The following is a 19,271-nucleotide window of genomic DNA, read 5'->3' on the forward strand; positions in this document are numbered from 1 at the left end:
ACATTTAAGGATAAAATATTTAATTACAATCCAATGACAAAAGTGATTACTAAGCTAAATTAACCGTACTACTCATTCAGAAGTCTCGTAAAAGCCAGATGCTTGCCTATTCACCGCTTGTACATCAAACTCACATCAGAATAACATGCCCAAACCACCGTAAAACTAGCAGATATTTTAATGAACCAGCAGCCTCGCATCCACTGCACCCGCGTTGAATACGCATTCAGCTAAACCAAATTGATCTAGTACTACCACACCTCGCTTAAAACCAAAGCTCACGCCAAGCACACCTTGCAAATGTTTTTTTCTTGATATTACGCACCCTTACAGCGATTCTACGATTGTTCTTCTTCCAGATCTTTGTAACAATCATAAACTCAAACAATGTTGTAGTAGAAATAACAGAAAAATAATCGACTCTCACTCGACTTCCGTGACGAGGGTTGACGAAGACGGCGCCAAACATTCGGGTAGTAGTAGCTTACCAACCTCTAACGATGCCACCACGGTGACAACCCCGGCTATCGCAACGACAAATTCAGCAGCGCAACAACCCCAGCCAATACTCATTGCTTCCAAGCCAAATGCATGCGTTGCTGCAAACGAACGATCGCTTAGTGCGTCACCAATCGCGATGGGTAGCGTGCTCACGCCACCCACCACTCCTTCCCAAGTAGTGTTCAACGGCAACGAAAAATCTAGTACTACTCTTTCTCCTAACAGGCCAGCCACACACTGTGGCAAACATTTGGGCAAAGTTGTACAATCCAATAGTATTGATCATCACCGACACTCTCACCAGCAACCACAACAAGCACACGAGCAACGACAACCTATTTCACCTAATCTATCACCAAAGAAACACATTTACTCGAAAAAAACGGCCGGGGAAGAAACCCCGGCTCTAAATAATCTAGTCCAAAACACAACCGCAAACGACGCGGAGAGATCGATCACGATCGACAGAAACCGCCGAAGAGGTAGTTATAAGAAACGTAAGAAACTTAGAAAACGAGACAAGCGTAATTGAAGCGGAATGTGTGTGAAAACGCGTAGAAAGGGCATTTAAAATGTTGTGCAATGATTAATAATCATCTTACCTTACTCTAAGATTTCGCAGCTAATTAGCTATCTTCTCTAGTTATTTTTTCAAAGTTTAATGGAGTGAAAATCTCACATAAAGTCCGTTACAGCAACCAAAACTAGGTTTATCCTGTTCATCTACAAATCGATCAAATTCTTACAACATATCTAATCAGTCGAAAATCTCATCGTAAAAGCAGTCACTCAGTGCTATTGCTGGTAAGGCATCTTTGTCTGTCGATAAACAAACTACGATGGAACGTAACCCACGAAAACAATCTAGTACTACATCTAACACCATAAATTACACATCGATAGAACACGGTGGAAATTGATCCCAAGTGCAAGATCAACGGCAACGAAAAATGATACGCTTTGCAGTGAGAATAGGAGGCAATCAGTGAAGTACTAGATTAAAAGTAGTGAGCTGGATTTTTGTATGGTGAGATTCTTCATTTCTGCAATGAAATGGTGCGAACAGCGTGGGTTATGTGATTTCTTGCATTATTTGATGCTGTTTGAGCAAAATTTTGGGTTACTGTGTTGTTGAAGTTGCAAGAAATAAATAATACAACAACACAGTTACCCAAACTTTTGCTCAACCACCATTAAATTAGGCAAGAAATCATATAACCCACGCTGTTTGCACAATTTCATTGCAGAAATGGAGAAATGATCATCTCACCATACAAAAATCCAGCTCACTACTTTCAATCTAGTACTTCACTGATTGCCTCCTATTGAACGTAAAACATCCAGTGATATTTTGAAGTTTGATCAAAAATTGTTAACTTTGTTTTTAAGTTTTCCTTTTTGAGGTTAAGCGCATAAGAAAGTTTTCCGTTTTGTTTTGGTAAGTCATTTAAAATTGAAAATTTTGTGTTCCAATAGGAAGCAATCAGTGAAGTACTAGATTGAAAGTAGTGAGCTGGATTTTTGTATGGTGAGATGATCAATTCTCCGTTTCTGCAAAGAAATGCTGCAAACAGCGTGGGTTATATGATTTCTTGCCTAGTTTGATGCTGTTTGAGCAAAACTTTGGGTAACTGTGTTGTTGAAGTTGCAAGAAATAAATAATACAACAACACAGTTACCCAAACTTTTGCTCAAACAGCATCAAATTAGGCAAGAAATCATATAACCCAAGCTGTTTGCACCATTTCATTGCAGAAACGGAGAATTGATCATCTCACCATACAAAAATCCAGCTCACTACTTTCAATCTAGTACTTCACTGATTGCTTCCTATTGTTATTGCTTTGAAAGAGATTGTATTTTGGCAAAATGAGATAAACAAAAAGATGTAAGATTGTTACTGTTTTTCCTGATAGATGAAAATATAGTGAAATTGTTAGAGAATAAACGACAACGGCGTTTTTTGTTTTCCTTTATTTTTGTGTTTGTCTGCTAAACAATGTGAAGGAGTCTTTGTGTAGAATATGTAACATACTAAATCGTAGACACAATCAGCTAAGACGCGCTTTGCAATGCTACTTCATTACGGAGATCAATAGACATATTCCACATTGAACAAATACTATTGCATAGGCGGCATATTTAGAACATGGAACAAAATCGAAAAGCTTTCTTTATTACCAAATCGTTGGGAAAATTTGGTTCAGTTTCGAACGTCGAAAATGTTACATTTCATCACATATACTATATATCACTATATACGTTAATAAATCTACATAATTATTCCAGTTCATCGGAATACATTCAAAAATTTTAAGAAAATCCCATAAAGCTTAAAGAAGAAAATGTGAATAATTTTGATTTGATTTTCAAATAAATTTACAATGATTTCGGAAAACAAATGTAAGCAAGAATGTGAGATTTTCTGAGGAAATGTTTCTGAAGGATGCATCTCCAATTGTATTCCTTGAATAGTTTCAGTAAAGTGTTTGTGAAACATCTGCAACGTTTTTGACGCTGTGCCTTCAGACACTGGATGGAGTGGTTTCCTAGTTGGAAATAACTTTATCAATTTTCGGATAAGCCAATTTTGAAAATTTTAAAAACTATTCCTTAACTTCCATCTTCTAATGCCGCCAATGCTCGCATTTCATTTTGTTTTGTGATATTCAAAACATTTGCATATAAGCATTCACAATCGTAACCGAAAGTAAAAAAAAAAAACAACACTTAAGATTTAAGAAGCCTTTGTTTTGTTGTATTTTAGTGTTGTTCATTACGGTATAATTGTTAAGGATAAACACTAAATTGTTCCGCGAACTCTAGTACACATACGTCATCCACTCAAATAAAATGCTATATTTCAACTACTTATCATTGTACATGTACAATATCATAAGTACTTTAAAACAGAGGTGCTTTAAGTTGAAATAACTTATTCAACATGAATTTTTCATACCTAATTAAAAAAAAAACAAATACTGCGTTAAATCTAATGACAACGAATTCAAACAAAATTTTCAAATCCTTCGTTTTGGCTAACCAGCGAATTGCGATTAATGCTTGAGCGATGAAAGAAAGCTCCCGATGCCTAAGGCTTCATAATGAAAGCTTCCCCATTAAATGATATCATTTGATTGAGTCCATAAAAAAAACTGGTCATTTTTTGATGCTTTACCTCGTTCGTCAAAATCCCAACCCTTATTCATGCAATAAAATTGTCTCCTGTAATATTAATCATACATTTTTTCTAACAAATGCGTTTTCTCTCTCTTTCTGTTTTATCATGCCAAAATCACAAAACCACAAACAAATCTCATCGCAAACAATATCTGCGAATCGCGCGTGCCCTCTTACTGTTGTGATGTGCCAATCTAAAACCAACCAAAATAAAACAAACAAACAATATTCACACAAACAAACTGAAACTGTCGCGCCCACAAACAATCGTGTGTTTTGTCATAATGCTGCTGTTGCTAATCCCAACAAAAAAAACACCATTCGCCACGTGGTGGCCGACCAATTGGAACGAATTTCTCCGCCACCCAAACCAACAATCAATCAATCAATCGGATCACTTCTAAATCAAACCAAATGCTTCATCCTTTGTTGTTGAATAACACCGATTCGACTAACGGCGATTACTCACTAAAATAAAACCACCACCATCAACAACAACAACCAAAAATGGTCGAATTTGCGCATCTGTGCGTGGCTCTTCCAACTATCCGAAATTTCCCGCGAACGAGCAGTTTTGGAGAGGCCTTCGTCGCAGATGTCCTATCTGGACCATTTCCTGAAGGAATCACGCGATGGTTCCGGCTCGACAACGCACACCAACTCCACGCTAGCAGTGAATATGGTAAGAAATGCTTTGCTTAATTTTACTGGTTAAAATGGGTGCTTCTACACAACTGTTTGCTTGGAACATACATAAATTGCAACGACTTTTCGGAAGACATAACTGGATCCTCAAAATTGTTTTTGACAAAAATGTACTTTCACCCCAAACACCATCCTAGTAAATTTGCGTTGAAATTTATGTTCTGAACAAGCTTGTGCATTCCAAATGATATTATTCTAATAGTATCGAAATATATTATCCACTCTGTAAACATTTAACGCATTTTTTTTTAATTACAAAACATAGCCGTCCCAGCAGAACAGTCAGCACGTAACATCTACCAGTTCGTCATCGAACAACCTTACCAACACCCCGATGAACCAGCATAACCAGAGCCTGTCGTCGCTGCATCAACAGTTGCAGCATCAGCAGGTGCAACAACAGCAGCAGCAACACCTTCAACAGCAGTCGCACACCTACGGCAACCAGCAGCAACAGCAACAGCAGCAACAGGGACACCCGATGCACCATTCCAACTACTCGATGGAGAGCGAAGAAGGCGACGTCGAGGATAACCGAGGCCATTCGCTGTCCAGCTCGAAGAGCAACCTGAGCGATCACTCGCTGGTATGTACCTTTTAATGGTAGCTTCTTTATTACAAAAATAGCTTTATTGTATAATTCTATTTTATTTTCTCATACCTAATATACCTATACTGGGGTTTCTATTATGTGTGCTTGAAAGTTTGAAGCATGAAAATCCGAGAATTTCAAAAGTTTATTTTAACTGAGAATCTGAGCTTCTATCTCTTCTGTAATGATCTGTTGTTGTACCTATATAAGAGAGTGCGTTTGGCACGTTATTCGCCTTCCAGGTTTCAGTTGTTCTTTCTAGTCACCGTCGCTGACAAATAGAAGCCTGTAATACCTTGGACAGACTGGTGGTATTCATACCATGGTACAAGTTGTCAAGAAAATTTGTCCAACGCTATTTTGAATGAGAACAATTATCAATATGAAGCTCATTTCTAGATAATTGTACCATGGTACGGATACCACGAGACTGCCCAAGGTTTAAGACAGGCAACAGTTACTACAGTAACAGTAATTTGCTCTAGTGCGGTGCAGTAGAGGGAATGATGAAGCATGATCGATTATATTTGAATTATCCTATACAACTTAAATACCGTGTCATTAATTTCCTCGGTAGCTTAGTTGGAAAAACACTTGTCTAGCCTATAAGGGGCGCGTAAATTCAAATCTCACCGGAACTGTAGATTTTTCAGTAATTCATTTTTTTTTTTGATAAAGAAAAAAATGAATTTGCGAAATTAAACCCACGTGCTCCGATGAAAAATGAAACTCAATCCTCCCAGGATGTTAAGATAGACGCGCCCCGATGGCGTAGTGCACGTTCAGCGAGTCTGTCTGGGTTATATTGACCCCAACATTCTACTATAGGGTTAACAAAGCCGTATCATGCGAAACGTCAAATTACGCCAATAGGACAGATTGATGAAGTACTTGTAGTACTTGTAGTAGTATTTGTAGTAATGAGCTGAATTTTAGTATGGTGAGAAGGTAAATTCTCCGTTTCTGCAATGAAATGGTGCAAAAAGCGTGGGTATTATGATTCCTTGCCTAATTTGATGCTGTTTGAGCAAACTTTCGGGCAACAGTGTTGTTATTTTCTCCATTTCTTGCAACATAAACAACATAGTTATCCAAAAGTTTTGCTCAAACAGCATCAAATTAGACAAGGAATCATAATACCCACGCTTTTTGCACCATTTCATTGCAGAAACGGAGAATTAACCTTCTCACCATACTTAAATTCAGCTCATTACTACAAATCTAGTACTACACCGAACGTGCCCCATTTAACCATACTCATGGCTCATGCATGTTGTTTGGATTTTAAAAAAAAACAGTGACTAGTAAAGCCAAGATGACAGACCAAATTTTAGATGGCGACTGTTTTATGAAGCATTAGGCTCTAAAACTATGCAATATTGGTATATTTGGTATGGTAAAATACCCAGAGTCCAGAAATGATCATCGAAAAATCCAAGATAGCAGATCTACTCAAGATGGCGGATCATAGGGAAGACGCCGACTGTTTTTCTATAACCGTACAGAGTCCAGAAATGGTGAAAATTGGATTCTAAACCTTGTAATATGAGTATATTTAGTATGGGGATGATCTCCAGTGTTGAGAAATAGTAAACAGAAAATCTAATACGGTGGGGCAACACTCAGCAGGAGGTGACTCTTTCGTTCAGTTTAAGGCTCTAAAACCATGAGTTTTATTGGGTATGTGTTCCATCATTAATCGCATGCTCCCATATTCATCCTATTCGAAAACAAGCGAGTACGGCACCGATTGATTTCGTTCTTTTTGTTTTCATGGGTGCTCACTTCTAACAAAAAATACCAAAATAAGAAACAAAACAAACAGCGCTTCAATCCTTTGTTTTTCGTAGGATGAAAATGGGAGCCACATGCTTAAGAAGGGAACCAATAGGACAGATCGGTGAAGTACTAGATTTGTAGTAATGAGCTGAATTTTAGTATGGTGAGAAGGTCAATTCTCCGTTTCTGCAATGAAATTGTGCAAAAAGCGTGGGTATAATCATTCCTTGCCTAATTTGATGCTGTTTGAGCAAAGCTTTGGGCAACAGTGTTGTTGTTTTCTCCATTTCTTGCAACATAAACAACATAGTTATCCAAAGATTTGCTCAAACAGCATCAAATTAGCCAAGGAATCATAATACCCTAGCCTTTTGCACCATTTCATTGCAGAAACGGAGAATTGACCTTCTCACCATACAAAAATTCAGCTCATTACTACAAATCTAGTACTACACTGAACGTGCCCCATACCCTATGTGGAAGAAGTCCGAAGTCTGAAAATGATAATTAAAAAAGCCGGGACGGCGGCAGTTTGATAAAGTTCAGAGCTTATCATGCAATATGAATGTACTATGACATAAAACGATGTTCGGAGTCTAAATGTGAATTGAAAATTCATGACGTAAGACGTAACATTAGTTTGGTACGCCATCTTGGATTGTTTTCTTCATTACCGTTTTCAGACGCCGAACATCATGATTCCAAAAAAATCGTGTTTGTTCAACTTGTAGTTGGTAAAAACCTATATTTTTGCCGAAGACAGTATGACGCTATTATATGTAGGTTTTCTATTTTTTAAAGAAATTGTTGCAGTCGGTTTATTGAAATTTAGGAAAAAAAATAACGTTCTTGTAATTTTTTGTTCCAAATTTGACATTATAGTTTATATCACCTTTTGAATGTCACCTAAAGAACTTTTTATCGTACATACTCCATGAGATAAATGCATTTTCAGACATCATTGTTTTTTAGTCACATTTGAATGGCAAGACATAGCAACATGCAATGCTCAGAACAAATATGCGTGTCATTACTCGCTCTTCAAATGTCCTGAAGGTTGTATTCGCGAAAAAATATAAACAAAAAAGTTATTGTAAAAATGGGATTCACCTTTTCATCATACAAAAAATCAGCTCATTACTACAAATCTAGTACTTCACCGATCATGTCCTAATCCGAATGTTCCGAAACAGTGGCCAGTGGTAGTCGCAATCACAATAGTCCACGCAACAGATTTACGAGGAAAGATGCATTCAGGGCCTTCAAATGATTTGGTTGTTCCTAAAAATAAGGCCCTTTTTTCAATATACATGAAGATTAGGGTGGTCCATATTTTCAAAGAAATTGGGAACCAAACTTTTCTATTTGCAAGAATAACTATATACATTCTTCGGGAAAGTTGTAGATCTATAAATTTTGAGCAAGTTTGCTGAAGACACTTTTTATGTAGCTTTAAAATTGACTTTTTCAGTTTCGATTTTTCATCAAAGTCGCCCAAGAAACACTTGTAGAGCATTTGAAGACGCGTCGTTTCGTGCGCTGAGATGGGCGTTATCTCTTTTGGTTCAATAGTAACAGGCGTTTTTTCTTTAAAAAAATCATAGTTTTTTAAAAAGGTGTTATGATGGGTTGGGGCGAACAGAAAAAATGTCTTTTGCCCGCATTCAAATGAAGAAATGTTGTTATAAAACATATAAAAAAATAAGAGGGGTGTTACTTTTGTAACTCAAGTGAAAAATACTTGAAAAGTGCCATTTTTTATAGAAAATCATCAATATCTTTTCAACGGAATGACGTAGCAATATTCTCAGCGCACGAAAATGTGCATTTTTTAAAGCTCTAAAAATGGTTCTTAGACAACTTTGATGAGAAATTTGAAACAAAAAAGATAAAGCGTTTAAACTGTTTTGACCAAATTTGTTTATTTGCTTTGTCTTTGTTGTTTCAAATTTCTCGTTAAAGTCGCCTAAGAACCACTTTTAGAGCTTCCAAAAACGTGCATTTTCGTGCGCTGAGAATGTTGCTACGTTATTCCGTTCAAAAGATATTGATGATTTTCTAGAAAAAATAGGCATTTTTCAAGTATTTTCACTTGTGTTACAAAAAAACACCCCCCTAATTTTTTGATATGTTTTATAACAACATTTCTTCTTTTGAATGCGGGCAAAAGATATTTTTTATGTTTGCCCCAACCCATCATAACATTTTTTTTAAACTGATTTTTTAAGAATTAATTTAAGAATTAATTTTTCTTGCAAATAAAAAAGTTTGGTTTCCAATGTCTTCGTAAATATGGACCACCCTAATTTTCATGTATATTGAAAAGAGGGCCTTATTTTTAGGAACAACTTTGTAGAAGACTATATTTGCCTAAAAACTCATTTGAAAGCGTTGGATGCATCTTTCCTCGTAAATCTGGTTCGTGGATTACTGTGCAGTGGTCTAGATTAATTTTCTTAATATGGCTTTATTTCGGAATAATCCGAATTTCTCGGATCAGTGGCCACCAATATTCAGAATAGGACAGATCGGTGATGTACTAGATTTGTAGTAATGAGCTGAATTTTAGTATGGTGAGAAGGTCAGTTCTCTGTTTCTGCAATGAAATGGTACAAAAAGCGTGGGTATTATGATTCGTTGCCTAATTTGATGCTGTTTGAGCAAAACTTTTGATAACTATGTTGTTTATGTTGCAAGAAATGGAGAAAACAACAACACTGTTGCCCAAAGTTTTGCTCAAACAGCATCAAATTAGGCAACGAATCATAATACCCACGCTTTTTGCACCATTTCAGTGCAGAAACGAAGAATTGACCTTCTCACCATACTAAAATTCAGCTCATTACTACAAATCTAGTACTTCACCGACCTGTCCTATAGGAGGCAATCAGTGAAGAACTAGATTGAAAGTAGTGAGCTGGATTTTTGTATGGCGAGATGATCAGTTCTCCATTTCTGCAATGAAATGGTGCAAACAGCGTGGGTTATATGATTTATTGACTAACTTGATGCTGTTTGAGCAAAAGTTTGGATAACTGTGTTGTTGAAGTTGCAGGAAAAAAATAATACAACAACACAGTTATTCAAACTTTTGCTCAAATAGCATCAAATTAGCCAATAAATCATATAACCTACGCTGTTTGCACCATTTCATTGCAGAAATGGAGAATTGATCATCTCACCATACAAAAATCCAGTTCACTACTTTCAATCTAGTACTTCGCTGATTGCCTCCTATTCTCCGTTTTTGCAATAAAATGGTGTAAAAAGCGTGGGTATTATGATTCCTTGCCTACACACTTAAATTCAGAAATTGATCTCGGTAAACGGTTTACCGAGAACCCAACAGCTGATATCTCGGTAAAATATTTACTGAGTCTCAGTAAAATTTTTACCGAGATTTCAGTAAACCATTACCGAGTCTCGGTGAACTTTGCCGAGATCTCGGTAAAAAGTTGGATTACCGAGATCTCGGCAAAGTTTTAACGACATCTCGGTACCCACGCTTTTTGCACCATTTCATTGCAGAAACGGAGAATTGACCTTCTCACCATACTGAAATTCAGCTCATTACTACAAATCTAGTAGGGTGGGGCGGGACAAGATGGGTCGCCTAAGGATGGATCACCATAACTTTGTAAATACAAATCGGATTGGTTTGCATTCGTTCGCTACTCTTTAATACACTAGTTAGCTATGCTAAAAGTCGATAAAAAGTTCATTAAATACAAAATATGATGTTAAACAAGCCGTTTTAAAAAGTGATCGATTTTGCGCCGTGAAAAAAGTGCGGGGCAAGATGGGTCACCTTTTAAGTAATTCATATTTTGGCTTTAGGACATTTCGTCGAATGACATTTGGTCGAATGACGTTTGGTCGAATGACATTTGGTCGAAAGTACAATTGGTCGAACGGACATTTGATTGAATGGACACTTGGTCGAAACCCATGTTTTGGAAGAAGAAGCATGTGACATTTAGTCGAATGGACAATTCGTCGAGTGGACATTTGGTCGAAACTAACTGATGAAGAGTTTTGAATGGAAAACAATTTTATAGATTTCGGTATCATAATTTATATGTTACTGAACTTATTTGGTTGAAAGTACGTTTGGTCGAACGGACGTTAAGTCGTATAGCAATTAAATCGTGTTTAATTATATCAAACATAAAAAAAAAACAAAAAAATATTGTAGTGCAGTGTAAGTTTCGGTTCTTCTTTCCAGTTTCACCATTCCATTGCGTTTTTGTGTATAACATACTGGCTTTTCCATCTACTATTTTTCCTTCTTTTCAACTTTCAAGTGTATTATTTGTGCTGAGAGTGAAGAGTGGACATTATGGTTGTGATTTTTTCATCTATGATTTTTCCTTCTTTTGAACATAGGCTATTCTTTCAAAATTCGTTTTTGTACTATGTTTGAATGTTATGGCTGCTGTCTTTTTATCATGAATTTTTCCTTCTTTGAAACATAGGCTATTCTTTCACGTTTATTTATTTCATTGCGTTTTCCTGTACCAACTACTGAATGTTTCAGAAGAAATTTCTCCTTTTGAATACAAGCTGTTCTTCCGTTTGATATTTGGATGTTATTGCTGCCGACTTTTTCATCGGATATTTTTCCTTCTTTTAAGGACAGATTGGTTAGGATCCCAAAATGGCCGCCACAATGGCCGACTTTGGCACTTACTCGCGACTTCGAGCGTACAAATCTCTTCGTAAACAAAACCAGCGCACCTGATCTTCTTGTTTCAAGCTTATTGTAAGTGAGCAAAAACAGCATTTTATAGCACTGTTGTTTGAAGCTTGCTTCTTGAGAATTGTGCGTCTGAAGTTCTGATGCACTGTTGAAGTGGGATTTCTAGACGTTTGTCCTTAAACATAGGCTTTTCTTTGACGCAGTGTTGCATATGAACTGAACGTGAGCCAAAATGGTTATTTATGCAACAAGTTGCAAAATGATGATTTTTTTTCAGCACGAGTCGTACATTTATTCAACGAGGCTTGCTTGTTCAATAACATATAAATAAAGATGACGATAACCGAAATCTATAATATTATTTTCCACTCACATCTCTTTATCAGTTAGTGCCTTTCGACTAGATGTCCATTCGACGAATTGTCCATTCGACTAAATGTCATATGCTTCTTTTTCCGAAAAATGGCTTTCGACCAAATGTCCGTTCGACCAAACGTCATTCGACTAAATGTCTTTCGACCAAATGTCATAGATCCACGCCGAACGTGCCCCATTGTGACAAACAGGGAGTGAAACCTTTCGTTTTCATTCTTAGATGCTGATTTCTGATGGTCTCGGAAATGAAAATACAGTGTGCAATTGTGCATTCTAGATGAGTTTTTTTTCGGAATTCTCTCTGGCTTACAAGAGAATCTTATACAATCCAAATTAACATTGAAACTTTATTGTTGAATTTCGCTCTTTAATACTTTAATATTTTTTAATTTCATTCACAGAGCATGCACAGCGTGATGATGCCAAAGCAGAAGGTGCACCAGTTCCTGGTGCGAACGTTCTCTAGTCCCACCAAGTGCAACCACTGCACCTCGCTCATGGTTGGCCTGACCCGGCAGGGCGTGGTGTGCGAGCTGTGCGGTTTCGCCTGCCACATGATCTGCTGCCAGAAGGTGCCCACGCAGTGCCCGGTGCCGTCCGACCAGACGAAACGGCCGCTCGGAATCGATCCGACCCGCGGCATCGGCACGGCGTACGAGGGCTACGTGAAGGTACCTAAGCTGGGAGCCGTCAAGCGTGGCTGGGTACGCCAGTTTGTTGTTGTTTGTGATTTTAAGCTGTTTCTGTACGACATCTCGGCGGACCGCAGTGCATTACCAAGTGTTCACGTTACTCAGGTAGGTTTCTCGAGGCAATGGTAGGATGGTTGGAAGCGTTCAACGTTCAACGCTAATTGATATATTTTTCGTGATATTTTAGGTATTAGATATGCGTGACCCGGAATTCAACGTATCAGGAGTTCGGGAGAGCGATGTAATTCATGCAGCTAAGAAAGATGTTCCTTGTATCTTTAAGGTAAGGAAACTACTAAATGATTACTATTTTATTGATTTAATGATACTCATGTTTCTGAAACACTTAACACGTACTTACCATATAATGACACAAATATCATCACTTCTAAGATCACATTTTCTCAGACGTTCAGCGTCGCAGGTCTTTCACCGCGTACAGCCTTCATGCGTCCATATTTTTCTTGCGCTTCAGCAATCACGCTGTCTTGCTGATACTAATTCGTTTCTTCTCGTTCGTTACACGGTGATGATACGACACCAAACCAGCACGTTGGAATCACTGACCGGTACCTGTTGCGTTGATGTTGTCAATATTTCGGATGGATCGCCTGATTCGTTGGTCTTTCCTAATCTCTCGTCTAAATTCTGATGATACTGTACAGCAACCCCTTCTGCTGACAAGCGTGTCATCACATGTTCCGTTCTGTTAATTCTTGAACATCGACGTTCTTACTAATCGACAAAATAAAGTGCTCCGTTCATCTATCTGTCCCATTGTCTATTGATGTTCTTCGATAGTTACCCAGTATTGTGCGTCGGGGCCGGATCACAATGTCCCGGTCGTTAAGTCGCGTTTTTTTTTTTGCGAAATAACGTGTGAAAGTTTGGGTGCGTCAACATCCTATATGCCTTCTTTCTTTGGACTTTGTGACGTACCTTTATGTTCGGACGTTATGCCCCGGAAAAATGCGCTATAAAGTTCATGGACATTTTGGCCTCGTCATCATTAGTTCGACAGTTCCTAAATTCTCCGCATATCGTTCCGATCCATACTTGTCCTATTTCATTATATCAACACTATGTTTGCATTGCCATACGTTATGCCTAACGACAAGATTTCAACATGAAATCAACTTTATTTTAGATAACAACCTCCCTGATGGACGGTGGCCCATCGCTGCAGACACTAATGCTGGCGGATACCGAATCCGAGAAAGCCAAGTGGGTGGTGGCCCTGAGCGAGTTACATCGAATACTGAAACGAAACAACCTACCAAATACGGCCATTTTCCGCGTGAAAGAGGTGCTGGATAGCTCCCTGTCGGCGATCCGGAGCGCATTGAGTGCGCTCATCATCGATCCGGACCGGATTCTGCTGGGTACGGAAGACGGTCTGTTTTGTTTGGATTTGGACCGCAGTGAGATCGCCCGGATAGGGGAAAGTAAAAAGGTCTACCAACTGTGGTACATCGCGGAAGAGCAGTTGCTGGCGATTCTGTGTGGCAAACAGCGTCATTTGAGGCTTTTGCCAATCCGAGCGCTGGAAGCAACGGATGTGGAGTGGATAAAGGTGGCGGAATCGAAGAATTGCATAACAGCGTGTACGGGAATTATCGAGCGTGGACCGCAGCCGGTGTTCTGTATAGTGATCGCTTTGAAACGGCAGAACACGTCGCAGATTGTGGTGTACGTGGTCAATCGAAATAGGAGTCGGCATCATAAGATGTGCGAGTTTACCGTTGCGTATCCGGTGCAGAGTTTGCAGATGCTGTCCGATCTTCGGCTGGCGATAGGCCATCAAAGTGGATTTACGGCCTACTGCCTACAAGGAGAGGCCCAAGCAATGCGTAAGTAACCATGTAGTTCAACCATGTATCGTAAAACGGGCCGAAAAGAAACAAAACTTTATATTTAGGTATGCCAGTATTTCAAGTTTACGATACGTACATTTAGTAAGTATCCAATGGAAACTATCCACCATGCATAAGAGAAGTTTTTGTGCGAAATTATGTGTATTAATCTTCTCTTGCTTCAAGTGTTTTGTCCTTGTCAAGGCGATGTATTTTTCGCAAATGACCGATTTCGCGTCGCGGTAAATCAAAAAGAATCCTGTGATCTAACAAACCTTCCTTACTGTATAACCATTATGGGGACGCAAAATTAAACGTCTCTAAATAGCAAATACTGCCTAGTAATATTTCTTTTTTATTTCTAACTGACTGCAAGGACGCCATCGAATCTTTTACAAGCTGAATTACTGTGAGAGAGTGTATTACCACTGCTAGTCATTTTTTACAATAATTTATCGTGCACTTGCACTGGTTCTGGTATATCAGTCAATCTAAGCTAAGCCTTACCTTTCTTATATGCCGAAACATGTTTTTTCGCCCTGTTTTAAGGTATTAGAACTTTATTGATTTTAGTAATGGTTGGTTTCATGTCGTGGGAACGTAGCATGATCTTTATGAAATAAAACTGAGAGAACGTGCTATAACAATATCTATATTGCAGCTCTTGTCCATCCGGAGAACCAGTTGAATAATTTCCTTGCGTATTCCGGAGTCGATGCATGGCGAGTTATCGAAATTCAATCTGGGCAAGGATCGAACGGTAAATTTCTTTTCATAAGCATATGTACTCCATTTTCAAGAACTTTTTTCTTCAATTTCAGCCCATGGTGAATATCTATTGGTATTCCAAACCTTAGCCATTTATGTAGATTTGCAAGGGCGCAAATCTCGTGATCGGGAAATTATGTACCCGGCCGTACCCACCCATATAAGTAAGTTCCAAATAATAAGTTTTTGGACATAAAATCCTAATTCACATCAAAATTACCTTCCAGCCTATTGTGATGGTCATCTGCTAGTCTACTCGGAAACACATCTCGATATCTTCAACGCGCAAACCGCCGACTGGGTTCAATCGATCGGACTCAAGCGTTCCCGTCCACTGATGAACAATGGCAGCCTCTCGTTGACCACTCTGAACGACGCGGCGCATGTTATCTACCTAGCCAATATGCATACACGTAAGTTGTTCAACTTAGAAAAGATTCTTTGTTTGAGACCCTAAGGTTTGTTCTTTCAATTTTTACAGGTGAGCTACTTAATCTAACGCCATGCGATCGTGAGGGACGTCTAAAGTCGAAACGATTTTCTTTGCGCAACGAGGGTAGTCGGACGATACGAACGTAAGTAAACGCTATCTATTGGATCAAAACACGCTAGCCTAACCCCTCAATCCCACTTTCAGAAGTACCGATCGCCGCTCGAAGCTGATTTCAGCTCCCACAAACTTCAACCACATCTCGCACATGGGTCCGGGAGACGGCATTCAAAAGCAACGGCTTCTGGACCTGCCCACAACGATAGAAACGGCGGATCAAAACAACCAACATCGAGTAAGGCATTCCCTAACACTCTAAAACAGACATTTTTTCTCATCCTTTGAGTTCATTGCTTGCAGATCTCAACGATGCGACACGCTCCGCCACCACCACGAGCACCACCCCGCCCAATGATCCATCCCCACAATGGTTGGTATTTATGTTAACTCTCTGCAGAACGTTTCTGCACTCACACCCATTAAAAGAAGGTTCCAATAATTCGTTCCCAGGTGCTAAGCGGACGGCTCCGGCCCGACCACGGGATCAACCACCCTCGTTACCAAGATCACCTAGTCCACTCGGCAGTATGTCATCCCTGCAGGATGTCCTGAAGGTAAGGTTGAAGCTCTGTACTTGATAATACCCATTGAAAAAAAAATTACTCAGACGAAATGGGTCGTTGGTTGGACATCATTTAGATACCAAAGAAACTTGAATAACGTGACATCACCTAATTCTTATTTGGTTCCTAATTCCGTTCACCTTATTTGTTTTGTTTTGGAGGTGATTGGAATTAGGTGATTTCACGGTAGCCCAAAGAGCATTTCTTTCTGATGAAAAAAGCCACTATTTTTGCTCTTTTCCAACATTTTTTTTTCCTCCAATGTCTCACTTTCTCTTTTTCCGAAACTTCTAGAGCGTTTCCAGGATTATTTCATGAAAAAAAATAAGTACTCACTTAATTTTAAATGCCGAATCTCGGTTTACGAATGCCGAGTTTTGCCAGCCGAGTAGTCAGCTAAATGGTGTCATGAGTTCTCAGCTTATAAATGCCGAAAATCAGTATAAAACGCCTTGTAGCTCTGGAAAAAATCCTTTGGAAAGCCTTGGCAAATATCAGGAGAATTTCCAGAGAGAGTTCAGGATAAATAACTTGAGGAATACTTTTAGAGTAGCTCTTTTGGAAATAACGAACTCTTTCTAGGACTAACCCTGAATTTCCTTCATGGTTTCTTTCAACAATTTCTTCAGTAAAACATAATGGGAACCCGTCCAAAGGTTTTCTTAAGAAATGTCTACATATTTCAGAAATTAATCATCCATTTTGTCTATGCTGATTAGCAATCTTGAAATATCGTGGATGTTTATTCCTCTAAGACTTCTGGAGCAATCCCTGGAAGAATTCCCAGAGGAATCCCTCGAGGACTGACGAAATCTCTCAAGGATCTTGGACATAAATTTCTGTAGGTATCCTTGTAGGAATTTCTGAAGGAATTCATGGAGAAATTCTTGAAGAAATCCCTGCAGGAACCCTGGCAGCAATTCCTGGAGGAACTTCTGGACAAATTCTAGACAAATGTCTAGAGGAATTCCCGAAAGAAACTCCGGATGAATTTTCTGAAGAATCCTTGTATAAATTCCATGAGAAACCTTTGGAGGAATTCTCGGAGGAATTCCTTGAAGAATCACTGGAACACTTTCATGAGATATCCCTGGAGGAACCCCTGGAGGAATTCCTAGACGATTGCTTGAAGGAATTCCTGAAGGAATGCCTGAAGGAATCTCTAGAGGAATCACTGCAGGAATTCCTAGAGAAAACTTTAAAGGAATTCTTAAGGGAATTTCTGGAGGAATCCCCGCAGGAATTCCTAGAGGAATATCTGGAAGAATTTCTGGAGAAATCCTAGTAAGAGTTCTTAGAGGAATTTCAGCATAACTTAATTAATAAATCACTGGAGGAATTCCTGAGGGAATTCCAGGACAGGTTCCTGAAGAGATCCCAGGATGAGGTATTGTAGAAATCGCAGAAAGAATACATGGAGAAATCAATGCTAAGAAAAGTTCGTAGAGGAACTCCTGAAGGAATCGCTAGAGCAATTCCTGAAGAAACCCCAGATGGAATCCCATAAGTCATGGTTTCCCAAACTGTGGGTCGCGACCCCCAGGGGGGTCGCCAGCCTTCATCCACGGGGGTCGCGAAGGACATTCGAATATTTTACTGTAACAGACAACAAATGAGAGAATTTCTATGGTGGGTCGCGAAGAGTACGTCTGCTGGCCAAAGGGAATCGCCGCACCCAAAAGTTTGGGAACCTATGCCATAAGCAATCCCAAGAGGGATTCCTAAGGGAACCCCTAAACTGTTCCTGAAGGAAGTCTTGGATAAATTCCTGGAGGAGTTCCTGAAGGAATTCCAGGAGTAAAAATACAGAAGGAATTCCCGAGTGAATCTCTGGAGGAATTCTTGAAAAAACCTCATGAGGAATCCCGGAAGCAATCTCGAGAAATTTCTTAGAAAATCCCAGGAGAGCTTTTTCTTAGCGAATTCTTTTAAGAATTTATGTATGTAAAAAAATCTGAAGGAATCCATGTCTGCAGTAATTTCTGGACGAATAATTGAAGGAATCCTTGGATGGACTACTAAAGGATTGTTTAAGGAATTCCTGGAATAATTCTTGAATAATCTCTGGTAAAATTTTTTGAAAGAATTTCTAGAAAAAAAAAACCGCAGAAAAACTTCTAATAATTCCAGATGGAATTATTGGAGCAATCACTAGCGGAAGTCTTGAAGGAATGTATGGAGAAATCCTTACTACTACTACTACTACTACTACTACTACTACTACTACTACTACTACTACTACTACTACTACTACTACTACTACTACTACTACTACTACTACTACTACTACTACTACTACTACTACTACTACTACTACTACTACTACTACTACTACTACTACTACTACTACTACTACTACTACTACTACTACTACTACTACTACTACTACTACTACTACTACTACTACTACTACTACTACTACTACTACTACTACTACTACTACTACTACTACTACTACTACTACTACTACTACTACTACTACTACTACTACTACTACTACTACTACTACTACTACTACTACTACTACTACTACTACTACTACTACTACTACTACTACTACTACTACTACTACTACTACTACTACTACTACTACTACTACTACTACTACTACTACTACTACTACTACTACTACTACTACTACTACTACTACTACTACTACTACTACTACTACTACTACTACTACTACTACTACTACTACTACTACTACTACTACTACTACTACTACTACTACTACTACTACTACTACTACTACTACTACTACTACTACTACTACTACTACTACTACTACTACTACTACTACTACTACTACTACTACTACTACTACTACTACTACTACTACTACTACTACTACTACTACTACTACTACTACTACTACTACTACTACTACTACTACTACTACTACTACTACTACTACTACTACTACTACTACTACTACTACTACTACTACTACTACTACTACTACTACTACTACTACTACTACTACTACTACTACTACTACTACTACTACTACTACT

At 38.7% G+C, this 19,271-nt stretch overlaps 1 protein-coding gene across 7 annotated transcripts in view; it reads left to right on the top strand.

Annotated features, from left to right (window-relative positions):
- Nucleotides 1–19,271, top strand: part of LOC109433178 (serine/threonine-protein kinase Genghis Khan) — a 187,331-nt gene that overhangs the window by 159,354 nt on the left and 8,706 nt on the right. For 5 of the 7 annotated variants that reach the window (XM_062860822.1, XM_062860820.1, XM_062860821.1 and 2 more), the window contains 12 exons: nucleotides 4,254–4,363; nucleotides 4,652–4,972; nucleotides 12,233–12,628; nucleotides 12,711–12,806; nucleotides 13,671–14,373; nucleotides 15,038–15,136; nucleotides 15,198–15,308; nucleotides 15,372–15,557; nucleotides 15,626–15,719; nucleotides 15,782–15,929; nucleotides 15,995–16,064; nucleotides 16,121–16,248. In XM_062860822.1, the coding sequence (XP_062716806.1) occupies nucleotides 4,254–4,363; nucleotides 4,652–4,972; nucleotides 12,233–12,628; nucleotides 12,711–12,806; nucleotides 13,671–14,373; nucleotides 15,038–15,136; nucleotides 15,198–15,308; nucleotides 15,372–15,557; nucleotides 15,626–15,719; nucleotides 15,782–15,929; nucleotides 15,995–16,064; nucleotides 16,121–16,248 (2,462 nt within the window). The remainder of the gene's footprint in view (nucleotides 1–4,253; nucleotides 4,364–4,651; nucleotides 4,973–12,232; nucleotides 12,629–12,710; nucleotides 12,807–13,670; nucleotides 14,374–15,037; nucleotides 15,137–15,197; nucleotides 15,309–15,371; nucleotides 15,558–15,625; nucleotides 15,720–15,781; nucleotides 15,930–15,994; nucleotides 16,065–16,120; nucleotides 16,249–19,271) is intronic. The other 2 variants (XM_062860824.1, XM_062860825.1) reach the window with 2 other exon arrangements.

The sequence above is a fragment of the Aedes albopictus genome, chromosome 3 (genome assembly GCF_035046485.1).
Source record: "Aedes albopictus strain Foshan chromosome 3, AalbF5, whole genome shotgun sequence".
NCBI classification, from domain to species: domain Eukaryota; kingdom Metazoa; phylum Arthropoda; class Insecta; order Diptera; family Culicidae; genus Aedes; species Aedes albopictus.